This window comes from Halichoeres trimaculatus, unplaced genomic scaffold, assembly GCF_033239565.1.
Source record: "Halichoeres trimaculatus isolate MK-OKI-2021-1 unplaced genomic scaffold, fHalTri1.1 fHalTri1_scaffold_10, whole genome shotgun sequence".
NCBI classification, from domain to species: domain Eukaryota; kingdom Metazoa; phylum Chordata; class Actinopteri; order Labriformes; family Labridae; genus Halichoeres; species Halichoeres trimaculatus.
The window spans coordinates 35,667,038-35,680,643 of NW_027437187.1; the positions used below are offsets into that span (position 1 = coordinate 35,667,038).

A 13,606-nucleotide genomic window follows, 5' to 3' on the forward strand; every position below is an offset into this window, starting at 1 on the left:
ATCAATTCCTACTTACGATCATGTGTGCGTCCACTCGGTTTCCAGAGGCAGTACCGCTCAGAAAAATTACAGCAAAGTATGTGCTAAAGGCTTTGGTGAAATTCTTTTCAGTGTTTGGCATTCCAAAAGTGGTCCAAACTGATCAAGGAACAAATTTTATGTCCAAGCTTTTTCAACAGGTGATTCAGCAGATGGGAAGCACCCACTGCCCTTCAAGTGCATATCACCCTGAAAGCCAAGGAGCTTTGGAGAGATTTCATTCAACTTTGAAATCAATGCTCAGAGCATACTGCCATGAGTTTAAGTGTGACTGGGATGAGGGCGTTCCTTTGGTTCTATTTGCAGCTAGAGAAGTAGTGCAGGAGTCAATGGGGTTCAGTCCAAATGAGCTTGTTTTTGGACACAGAGTTCGTGGCCCCATGTCTTTACTAAAAGAGAAGCTCCTGGAGGAGGAGTCAGGATCTGAAACTAACCTTTTAGATCACGTGTGTGCATTTCGCTACAGGTTGCGAAGGGCCTGCGAAATTGCGAGTGAAAACTTGAAGAAAACCCAGGAAAAAATGAAAGTGTGGTATGACCGAAAAGCTCGTTCCCGAACTTTTGATGTTGGAGATCAGGTTTTGATCTTACTACCTGTCGTGGGATCTCCCCTTGAAGCCCGTTTTTCTGGACCTTACACAATCGAAGAGAAGGTTGGAAACCTCAATTACATTGTCTCTACACCCGATCGTAGAAGAAAAAAAAGATTGTGTCATGTAAACATGATTAAGCCATATTACAGTTCAGACAAACAAGAAGGGGTAAGTAAACAAGCACAGTGTGTTGTGGTGAATTCCGAAACACTACCTGATGAAGATCGCACAGAATCTGTGCCAAGGATGCAGCTCGGCAACTCAGACATTCTAAAAAACCTTGATGGCTATTTGTCTCATCTAGACCCCAAAGAAAAGACAGATGTAGCCTCATTGTTGAATGACTTCCAGTGTATTTTTTCTGATGTTCCCTCCGAGACCAATGTCTTGGAACACGACATAGATGTCGGCGATGCAAAACCCATAAAACAGCATGCATACAGAACTAACCCAGAGAAACGCACTTTACTCAGGCAGGAAGTTGAGTACATGCTAAAGCATGGTATAGCTGAGCCAAGCAATAGCTCATGGAGTTCGCCCTGCATTTTGGTACCGAAAGTAAACACAACAAGCCCAAGGTTCTGTTCTGACTTTCGCAAGCTTAACAGCGTAACCAAGCCAGATTCTTACCCACTGCCGAGAGTGGATGACTGTGTGGACCGTATTGGGTCAGCTACTTTTGTGAGCAAATTCGATTTGCTCAAGGGATATTGGCAAGTTCCTTTAACCGAACGGGCCAAGGAAGTATCGGCATTTGTGATTCCAGGTGGTTTGTTTCAATATCTGAGAATGCCGTTCGGCTTAAGAAATGCTGGTGCCACTTTTCAGCGGCTAATGAATATGGTGTTGCGGGGTCTTGACAATACAGAGGCTTACATTGACGATGTTGTTGTATTCAGCAACTCCTGGTCCGACCATCTCAGGCACATCCAGGCCGTGTTTGAAAGGTTGAAAACAGCTAACCTTACTGTCAACCTGGGAAAGTCTGAAATTGCTAAAGCCACTGTTCAATACTTGGGAAAAGTGGTGGGGCAGGGTAAGGTGCTACCTCTAGCTGCAAAGGTAGAGGCCATCACAAAGTTCCCGGTGCCTACCACCCGCAGGGAGCTCAAGCGGTTTTTGGGGATGGCTGGCTATTACAGGGCCTTCTGCAGAAATTTTTCTCAAGTAGCAGCCCCCCTCACAGACTTGACCAGCCCAAAAGTCTCTTTCCATTGGACCCCTGAATGCCAGATTGCATTCGAAAAAGTAAAAGCACTCTTGGCCACAGCCCCTGTACTAGCAGCTCCTGATTTTGGTCGTCCTTTTGTCCTTTACACAGATGCTAGTGATGTGGGTGTTGGGGCAGTACTTGTCCAAGCAGACGACAATGGAGTAGAGCACCCTGTGGCATTCTTCTCAAAGAAGCTAAGTCCTAGTCAGGTGCACTACTCCACCATTGAAAAAGAAGCATTAGCTTTGGTTTTGAGTGTCGAACACTTTGAGATCTACATATCGACATCTGATCCTTTAGTGGTTTACACTGACCACAACCCTTTGTTGTTCCTACAGAGATCGGCCTCCACTAACCGTAGGTTACTCCGATGGAGTTTAGTTTTGCAGGAGTTTCCACTGAAAATCCAACGTGTAAGTGGTAAAGACAATCTAGTTGCTGACTGTCTTTCACGAGTGGAAATTGACTGAATGTTTTTACGTTTTTTTTTCCCCCAGAAATTTCCTCTACTCAGATCAGTAGAGTGTTTTTTGTTATGTATGTAAACAAGTTATCTAGTGTATTGTCCACTAGCTCTTTGTGTTTATAGGGTACAGTTAAAGGATATAAATGATAGATCCCTAGGGTAAAATTTGTTTTGGATTTGGAGGTTTGTTTGAGTCAACAAATATTAGATTTGTTGTCTTTTTGGGGGGAGGTGTTACGTATGGAGGTAGGTTCGGACCCCAAGCACTCCTAACGAGCCTCTCACTCAGCTCACCTGGTCTCACTGCACACAGCTGGTGCTCAATCAGCGGAGGTAGGTTTTAAAAGGAGGCTCTTGCCCTCATTTTGGGGTGTGACACCAAAGAGCCAACACCTTCAGTTGGTTTTCTTTTGGTTTGTGTGAGTTGAGTGTTTGTGAGAGGGTGCGTGTTTGTGCGTGTTTGAGGACAGTATTTTTAGTACACGAGTTGGGATTATTTATTTTCTTAGGACAACTTTCATTTAATGTTAACCCCCCACCAAGCAAACTCCACTATTTGTTTAAAAGCCTAATTTAAGTTTGTCTACTCTTTTGGTAGATTCAGTGGGTGGTTGTGGGGATTCATACCTCCACTCCACCTTTTAGAAACCCAAAGGCTTTATTTATGTTTGATAAAGGTGCAGATTTTTCTTTTTGTTCGTTTCCTTGTCCGTGACCCCTGTCCTTCATGTTGCGTGACTTGCAGAAACGTAACACAGTGTTCATACATACGCTTTAATTGAAAACACAAAGTGCTCCAAGTTTGTGACTTTAACTACTGTGACATTAAACTAATGGTAGAAAAAAAATATTGGGTGAAAGATGATGACAGTTGGTGAAACTGATAAATGTCACTTGGTGTGACCAATGTTACTCACAAAAAATCTAATACTACACAACACATGACTATGATTATTATTCTGTCTACTAAACAGTAAAAATTAAACTTCAAATGATTTTAAACTGATTGACCCAAGAACAGAGTGAAACACTGATGTTTACTACTTTAGAAACCACATCTTTAAGAGTAGGAACAAAATATTTTGAATATACTTTGAGATTATATTTATTGAGGGGCAACATACAGTGGAGTAGCTCTTCTGCACCATCTACCGAACTGGAGGTACAGAAGACGTATTGCATTCCAACTCACCTAAAATTGGAATTTTTATTTAAACAAAAATATCAATATTGAGAACTGAAATATAGATATTTTACACGGATTAGAGCAGTGGTTCTTAACCTGGGTTCGATCAAACCCTAGGGGTTGGGTGAGTCGGTCTCAGGGGTTTGGCGGAGCCTTCACTGCAAGACACACCGACTCAATGTGTCGATTTGTGATGAAATATCCTGCTTAGCCATATTTTATTCCGTAGGAACAATTAGGGATGGGTACCTTTTACATTTGAAACGATACGGTACGGATGACCGGTACCTTGCATCAGTGTTGGTACTCAACGGTACCTATTTTAGGTATTTTTTTGTGTTTAAGTAGCAAAAAATATTTAAAAAAATAATAATAATAATGTTTTTTTTATTCTAATGTATTAATTCTATAATATATCACCTTGTAACGTTGTGTTCATGTCCAGCATGAAAAATCACCTACTCTTCCACTCCCTCACAGCCACATGGACAGGGTTTAGGTACCTTAGCATGGTACCTTTTGATTTTACGTGAATAGGTACCTGGTACTTTTGACAGAATTCGGTTGGTACCAATAAAAGTACCTAATTTGGTACCCATCCCTACTAACTATGTCAAGCAAAAAAAGAAAGTGGTGGGACGAATATGTACAACATGGAGTCACATGTATCAGCGTCCTATCTGCACAATTTGCAAAGCCAAGTTGAGCAACTCTAGTCTTGCAGCAGCAGAAGTAAAGGAAGTGACACTTGCCAACATGAAGATTATGATTTTTTTTCAACCTTGGTGCCCCCCTGGAGCATCTTAGATCTGGAGTTCCTCTGAGATCTTAGATAATTTTTGGCTGCACTTGTGTAAAATTCAGATAGTGACATAACGTTTTTCGCCTGCTTTTCTTTCACCATCAAATTTAAATAGGACAAATCAAAAGCAAGGGTTTGCATGTCTGATATTTTGTGGTCACATGTCGCAGATATTGATTGTTTATGTGACAAAATGGCCTACTGCAGGGGACAACATGCATGAAAAGTTTTTAATTTTGCAGTCTGTATTTTGGATTTAAAGGTATGTCGTCTTTGTTTCTTACCTGGCTGGACGCGAGTGGCCTGGAGGAAATACCGCAGTGCCCTGGCGTAATTATTTTGGTTCTCCAAAGCATGGCCCACATTATTCCACAGCTTGGCATTGTTCTTGTTGACCTGAGGTGTCAGATAATTTAAGAAATACCTGAGTTACACGCTTGGTTTGGTTTCAGAGTGATCCACCATAATCACCGAGGAAAAGTTGAGTCATGTGTTGGAACAAATCTTTTATCACCTCTTGATCAAAGCCCCGATTTAACAGTCAAACACTGGAGCGGAGCCAAGATAAACTGGCACCTACTCCTCCTTTATTAGCTCCCCTGCTTACCTTTAGGGCTGAGGTGAAGAGGGTGTATTCTGACTCCCAGTCCCAATTTCTGTTGAAGGTTTTCAAAGCGTGAGTGGTGAAGAGCACCCCGATTACCAACCAGGAAATCTTCTTCAGGTGACTGCAGAGGCAAATCAAATCAAATTGTTACTGAGGAAACAAAGAAAATCAGCCTAAACCTTCAAACAGCTGGTTCACTGCATAAACATTTTTTACGGTACCAACCCTTTCTGTGAGATTATTCTAAACCCATGTGCGACGAGAACACAGAATCCCATACTGGGCACATAAAGGACCCTCTCAGCCACCACGAAACCCACAGGGAAGAAGAGGTTCGACGCGGGGATGAAAGGAAGGACGATCAAAGACAGTGCCTGAAGAGACGGGGAGAAAGCACAAAAATTAAACATCCTGTTTCAATGACCCTGAAAGAACATAGAGTCCAACAGATGTGGTTCTTATAGAAACAAACATACAGAATATATAAATCTACGACTGAATTAGATCAATGGCTTCTAAAGGATCTTGCAAGAAATGTATTCAGTCGTTTATTTTTCATCAACTTCAAAAAAGGGTCTGGTTCCAGCTTCTTCAACCTGAGTATTTGCAGCTGTTCAGTCTCACATCATGTGAAGATGAGTTCTGTCCCTTCATGGTTTGGTCATTCGCTTTTCTATGAGCTACACAGACTCAGGTTTGTTTTAAACAACTGTCCTACTTTAAAGATAACAATTATAAAATGAATCAATAAGATTTTGTCTATTGGGGGTTGTAGTTCAGTTTGCAGACTCCATCTCCCAAAGTTTCCTGACTTCTGGGCAGAGGCAGACCAGCTACCCCAGAAATGGGCCAGGGGGATAAAATGACAAAGATATTTATCATGAAATTACTTTTTCTTGAAAGAAATGTGAGACATAGTCAATAAGATTCTGATTGGATTGATTCGTTCATGTTTTGATAGACATATGATTAGCCAATCATATCTGGAAAGAGATGCAAATATAATCATTTAACGCTTGCAGAGTGATTTATCAAACCTGAAACTGTTAGCGGTCATTGTTTTTGCGTCTATATTTAGAAAGGCACAGGGTTTCATCCAGGATTTTTTTTTAAATGTGGGAGATTAACAATCAGCTGATGCATAATTTGCACCACCAGATGATGTGACTTGCACCATTACAGCATATAAAGCATAGAGCTAGATGATAACACCTATCTGTAAACACTGATTAATGATCAAAGTGAGCACAGAGTTGATTTTCTCCAGTAACTGTGTGTCTTCTGTGCACGATGCATAGAGCTGAGAATTGTTAATTGTAAAAAATAAAAAAAAAGATAAAAAATAAAAAATAAAATAGTCCTGTACAGTACAATTCACCTTTGAAACATTTGGAAAAAAAAAAAGATCTAAATTCTGAAGGCATGGCGACTTCTATTTCGGTGTGGCGGTGTGCCACGGTCATTTAAACGTAGCGGAAACCCTGAGGCAGGTGCAAACCGGCACAGTGTCTCACTCAAACGGCTGGGGTAGGGGTGGGAGAAGAAAAATTGAAAACTAGATATTGGGATTTTTTGTAAAAAAATTACCATTTTTTTAAATTCATATTCATCATTTTGGTCTTTTCTTTAAAACATGGATTAGAAAAAAGATACCACTTTTCTCCAGTAGAGGGCGAAATGTTTCTCTCTGACTCACATGATGCGCATTTTTTGGAAAAATAAGAAGAAAAGCAAACTAAAAATTGCATAAATCGTAAGTATGGAAGAAACGTAATTAAAATCGATTCGGCACCCCAAAAATCATGACTGAATCAAATTGTGAGAATGGTATGTCGTCCCAGCCTTAGTGGCAATAGGTAGCATGTGCTAATTTAAAAAGGCTAGTTGAATAAATATAAAATAAACAAATAAAATAAACCAAATCAAAAAACAACCTTCTGACACTCCACAACTCACTAATGAGTAATGTAGCATTTAAGCTTGACAAAGCAACTATTTGATTCAAATCGTGATGAATATCGATATCAACTAATATGAAAAAATTATTTTGATAGGATTTTTAGTCCTATCACCCGGCTCTACCCAGGAATAAATTTTGACCCTAGTTCCTGTGACATAACTCCTCAAAAAGTCCCTTACTCCTGGGCAAAGTTCCTGTGGATAAAAAGCTTCTAATGACAAGTGTGGCTAGCATTAGCAAAGCTAGTACCAGGCCACCCAGTTTGAGGACGAAAATCTTTGTACTTGCTTTTAAATGGGGTTTGTTTCTTTGTCCTGTGTGGGAATGAATAGATGTTAGACTGTTAAAATGTGTAAATGAAACGTGTTTAAATGAAGGAAGAGAGAAATAGATAAAAACCCACTAGATGAATCTCTTACTGAACTAAAATGTGTGATAACTCCACAGCTACAGTAACTGGAAATCTCCTTAGATCTGCCCCCTCAGAGAACAGTTTCCTAGAATAACTCAATATGTCTGATCTTCCCTGTTAGACAGCAGCAGCCTTCAGAAGCAGCTAAGTAGGTTGATGTGGTATGATACTGTTACACAACACATTGCAAAACACTCCCAGCAAAGCAGAGTAAACACTGCAGAGGTATTTTTACTTTTTCTGTTGATGTGTTCTGTCCTTTCCTCAACTGCAGTGAAGGGCAGCACTCAAAGGAAGTTTAGTGACCCAAAGGTTGCACAACACATTTTAATTTGTTTCGTTTTGCTGCTGTGGAGTCAGCCTTCGTTCCTATGCAGAGTCCAAAAAGAGCTTCTGTTTTATCTCAGCCCATTCCTCTGTCAGAAATCTGAGGAGGAATAAATACTGAATCCATCTCTTTACGTCTCTTTATGCACTTAATATCCATCTACACACAGTTTCAGTAATCAGTCTGTTCGATTACTGTATTTTACCTGTCCACCTTTCCCTGTGTCCATCATCCATCTATCCATCCATCAGTCAATCCATAACTGTGCCAGGTAACTTTATCCGTCCATCTTTCTGTCTGACTTCCTATCCATCTGTCCATCTAACGCTCAACTGATCCTTTTGTCAGTCCATCACTCTTTCGAACTACCCCTTTATTCTTCAGCCTAATCATCCATCCATCCATCGCTCCATCCATCCCTCCACCTTTTCTTTTTGCCAGGCATCCATCTATCCACAGATCTCTCTGTTTTGTCAATTCCTACATCCATTAATCGATCTCAAAATTTCTATCTGTTCATCATTGTAAATATCTATTATCTATCCATAGCCATTCATTCATCAATCCATCCATCAACTAAATCTTTATCCATCCATCATTCCTTCTCTATCACACATCTACCATTCCATCCATCCATCCATCCATCCATCCATCCATCCATCTCTTAATTGTTCCATCCATCCATCCATCCATCCATCCATCCATCCATCCATCATTCATTCCAACCATCCATCTCTCTAACAATCCACCCATCCACCCATCCATTCATCCATCCATTTTCCGAACAATTAATCCATCCATTCAACCATCCATCCATCCGTCCATCTCTGTTTTTTACAATCACCCAACCACCCACCCACCCATCCATCCATCCATCCATCCATCCATCCATCCATCCATCCATCCATTCATCCATCCACCTGTCCTTCAATCCATCCATCCATCCATCTCTTAATCCATTCCTCCATCCATCCAAGCTTCTTTCTCACAATCCATCCATCCATCTATCCATCCATCCACCTTTCCTTCAATCCATCCCTCCATCCATACAAGCATCTGTCTCCCAATCCATCTATCAATCCATCCATTCATCTATCCATCCATCTCTTTCCATTCATCACTCAAGCCATTCACCCATCCATCCTTCCATCAATTCATCCATCCATCCAACCTTCCATCTATCCATCCATCTCCATCTATCAATCCATCCATTCACCCATCCATCTATCTTCCTATCTAACAATCTATTCATCCATTCATCCATCCATTCATGTCTTTCCATTTACCAATCAATCCATTTACCCATCCATCCATCCATACTTCCATCCATCCAACCATCTCTTCATTCATCCATCCATCCAAACATCTCTTACTTCATCCATCCATCCAAGCATCTTTTTTCACAATTCAGCCATCCATCCATTCATCCAACTATCATTCTCACAAACCTTATATCAATCCATTCATTCACCCATTCACCCATCCATCCATCCATCCATCCATCCATCCATCCATCCATTCATCCATCCATCCATCCATCCATCCATCCATCTCATAATCCATCCATCTTTTCACGGTTCATCTATCAATCCACCCACCCATCCATCTCTATAACTTACTATCTGTCTATCCATCAATCAGTCCATCCATTCACCCATCCATCTATCTTCCTATCTAACAATCCATTCATTCATTCATCCATCCATCCATCCATCCATCCATCCATTTCTTCATTTATCCATCCATTCATCCATCCATCCATCCATCTTACAATCCATCCATCCATTTCTCACAATCCATCTTTCAATCCACCCACCCACCGAACCATCCATCTCTTTAACTTACAATCCGTCTATCCATCTCTATCCATCAATCAATCAATCAATCAATCAATCCATCCATTCACCCATCCATCCATCTTCCTATCTAACAATCCATCCATCAACCCATCTAAATCTCTGTCCTTTCCACCCTACCTTCCTCTCTCCCTTCCTACCTCCATCCACCTATACAACCATCTATCAATCCACAACACCCTTTGTGTTTTACTCTATTCTTCCAGTGATCCATCCATCCCTTCATCTCTCCATCCATCCATATTTTCATTATCTACCAGTCAATAATTCCCTTCATGGCCCTCTCATTCTTCCACCAATCAATTTCTATATTCATCTATCTCTCTTTGAATCTAACCCTCCATCAGACCATCCCTCTATTATCTAACAGTCCATATCATCTATCTGTCTATCTGTTCTTCAGTCGATCTAATTATCCATCTTTTCCCCCCTCTCGATGCTTTTTGTTGATTTCACAGCCTTGTTGTTTATTTGTTTACTCGTTGTTGAGTAAAGCTGAACCAGGAAATAAACCCAGCAGAGTCAGAGAGAGGCCTGAGAAAGGCCTGTGTGCTGCAACAGTTCCCCGGCTCTCAAACATTAAATTGTAAAAGTGGTGTAATGGGTTTGACCCTGGACCAATTAGGTCTGATTATCTCCACTTCCAGCAGAACATTCGAGGGAGCTTTGATCTTTGAGAAGTACTGAGGTACTTCATACTCGATTGCAAAACACAAAAGGAGGCCTTTCATGTGCAAACTATTTCTATCCCCTAAAAATATTCATGCACTTCTTGGTGGTTTGTGGTGTTCAAATATATTAGTAATGGAGGAAGAAGAAGTCTTGGAGCCTGAAAAGTCCCAATATTAAAAAAACGGTTGAGGCTACTGGATTTGACAGGGCTCCTCTGGCAAACAAGGGACATAATGTGTGCAAAAAAAAACAAGAGGGTGTTGAAATAACCAGTGGATAAGTCAAATATTCCATAAAAGTCTTTTTAAGTTAATCCTTTTTCACTAATCCTCCGTCCTTTGAGATAAACAAGAGCTCAACCACAGCTGGCTAACAGACTCAGCAGGTTGACCTCTAACCTTTCCGACTACATCCACATTATTCTGATATCTGCACACAGGTATTAAATTAAAAGAGCCAAAACACAATTAAACACTTCTCCTTATTCTTGTGCATTGGACAGACTGAGGCCCAGCTCAGTTTAACATGATGCAAACTGCTCTCACCATGATGACGGTCTTGGCAGAGCTGTGTCTGTAGCGCAGGCTGTGGTAAGCCAACAGACCCATGAAGGTGTAGAAGACCAGGGTGGCCAGGTTACGGAGGTCCAGGAGCGACTCCACCAGAGGGATGGTGCCCATGGTCCAATCACAGCAGAGCTCAGAGGGATTCAGCAGCAGCCACGCGTTCACAGGAAGAAGGTAGTTGAAGGTGAGTTGTCTGGCGGGAGTGGGGCTGACCGCCGCTGGGTTATCGAACCTTCAGGAAAACACACAGAAGGAGAGGATGGTGATCTCTACACCACTGGTACAGTGTGTGCCGATCATGAAATTTGCATTTCAGACCCAGGCCAATTTTTGAACGAGGTTTTAAATCATTTTTAAAGCCATAAAAGCCTTTTTTCTTGGTGTTTACGTGGTTTTTGGTCTTTCTGCAGCCAGCGTCTAGCAGATTTACAAGGTACAGCAAATTTTAGCAGAGGCTTCATGTTCCTAATCTGATGTTGCCCCTTGTTTACCCCTCTATTTAAGCTGTATTTTTGTATTTTACTGTTTCATTTTTTATTGCTTTGATGATTTTACCTCCTGTTCCCCTTTGGTCTCTGGGTTATTTGGAGTTCTTGTGATCCAGTTATGTAAAGATAAGGTTAAATTGTTGTTTTCTTGATGTTTTAACTGAATTATTGTTCAATATCTTCCCCTCTTTGGTTCATATCCTTAACACACTGACTACCAGACATTTTGGAGCATTTGATAGATGTTTTGAGGCTGTGTGCCAGACCATGCCCCAGTCCGCCCTATTCAAAAACATAACTGATGTCTATGATGTCTATAGGCAGTCAGTGGTTGTAATCGACCTGCCACCTTCCAGGTTTTGCCCCAGGCTGCGCAATTTCCACAGCCCTCTTGTGTGGACCCCAGAAGGATTAGCTTGTGACCTTGGTGGCAGCTAATGCTGATCCTTTTAAACACTAAACACTGAACAATAATCAAACTGATATCTAGCCAAAGAGTTATCAATCTGTATGTGATGCTCTCTGTCAAAGCACATTGTAAACAAAGTTTTGGAAAAAATTGCTTCATGAACAAAGTCTTTATCATTGTTACTTGTTAACGATCAAACAGTTATTTCTGCATCTGGCAATGATTCAAATTAGGGATGGGCGAGGACCGATACCGATACCAGCAGCTGATGCCCAAAACAACAAAATCTAGCATTTAGGAAGTCCTTCTAGCCAGTAGTTGGCGCTACATTGCTGCGGTTTGACACCACGGCAGATATGCGCCAGGTGCTGTTCAGACAATATGAATGAACCAGTGAGAGTTAACAGATAAAATGTTTTCTTTTCACTTCAGTTTTCACTTAATCTCTGAAATTTGTTTGTTGTTGTTTTTCTTTTTTTGCCCTTTTCTTAATTTATTACAAACAAATGAAATCAAAGAGAACTTTTTGTGTTTTATTTCGAACTGAATGGCTGTCTTTGTTAGAAATTATCTGTCATTGTTTTTTTAAAATTCTATGTATCAAAAGTAGACATCCACCAATTGATTGGTGCCGATTTCCCTGATTTTGGGGGATCGGTGATCGGCCCATCCTTACGTATGAAACTGATCTCAAGCCGTGTTTCCACCAAGCAGTCCGGGTCGGTTCGTCTTGGTACGGTGCGCTTTTAGCGGCGTTTCCACCTACTCATCCTGGGACGGATCCCTAAAAACCGAGACGAGCCGTCCCACTTTTTTGGGACCCTTTCGTATGGGTGCCAGACTGAACCAATCTGCTCTCGGAAGGTGGAGCAACACACTGCAGACGGTTGATTGGTCAAAAGAATCGTCACTTACCCCGACAGCGGCTGCATTTCTCCGGGTGGCCCACAGACTTCTCTGAAACAAAGCTTGATTGCACTTTGTAACAGAGAGTAACACGAAAATCACAGAGAGGACGAAATGCTGCATGTCTTCCATCCGTGCTCTTTGTCTACTGTGTCGCGTTTTCTTCTTTGTTGGATTTAATAGCGGGGTAAGCTGCTACGGTGTCGCGCTATTGTTTACCAGCTGCGGCTTCCGGCATCTGGCTTACACGCCGCCCACCACGAGAGGGCACATGTTGCTGTGGAAACGCAAACGGGATCAGACTTACCTGTCCCAAACCGTCCCAAACCGTACTGAACCGACCCGGACTGCTTGGTGGAAACGCAGCTTTATACACCTCCAGGAAGGTCTGACAGCCAGCCATTGTTGCTTTTTGCTCTGAGGCCTAAAACTCTGGACACTTTATTGTTTAAGTTAATACATAAAGATTTTATTGTTTCACAGGTTTTGTTCAATGATTTTCAATAAAATAAGATTGGAACATTGAAGGCATATGCTGTCAGTTATAAAAAATAAAAAGTTAAAAGCGGTATCGGCCCAAATAGGTATGGACAGGTCAGGCTTTTTAAAGATTGGTGATCGGCCAGAAAATTGTGATTGGTGCACCCCTAATCAAAAGTACTAGTGGTACCGGTACTCGGTATCGGTGAGTACTTCAAAAGAAGAACTCATACTGGTATCTGTGTGAAAAAAAGTGATATACAACATCCTTAATTCAAATTAATGATAAATTCATGCATCTTTATTCATTCATTTACATCTTTTCTATGAATATATCAGCACGTTTGTTTTCAAGTAGCCGTTTGGTTAAACCCAGGCCTTGATTTCTTTCAACCATTTGAATATATCTACGATTGTTTCAGTCACAGACACTGTTTGTAAAATCTGGGGTTTGACTTCACACATACATGAAAAAGACACAAATCAAAGTTATCAAACACAAATCTGGACTTATGAGAATCTGAGAGTGACCAGTAAAGCTGAAAACAAGGCGCGCAGTGTGAGAGGAAGCCAACAGAACATTGTGGTCACAATAAAAAGATTTCAGCACAGTGGAGCCAATC

At 41.2% G+C, this 13,606-nt stretch overlaps 1 protein-coding gene across 1 annotated transcript in view; it reads right to left on the minus strand.

Moving 5' to 3' along the window:
- tmtc3 (transmembrane O-mannosyltransferase targeting cadherins 3) overlaps positions 1-13,606 on the minus strand; it is a 61,221-nt gene that overhangs the window by 23,319 nt on the left and 24,296 nt on the right. Inside the window, exons 7-10 of the mRNA XM_074676841.1 lie at positions 10,680-10,932; positions 5,132-5,280; positions 4,907-5,027; positions 4,584-4,695 (exon numbers count right to left, since the gene is read on the minus strand). Of these exons, the coding sequence (XP_074532942.1) occupies positions 4,584-4,695; positions 4,907-5,027; positions 5,132-5,280; positions 10,680-10,932 (635 nt within the window). The remainder of the gene's footprint in view (positions 1-4,583; positions 4,696-4,906; positions 5,028-5,131; positions 5,281-10,679; positions 10,933-13,606) is intronic.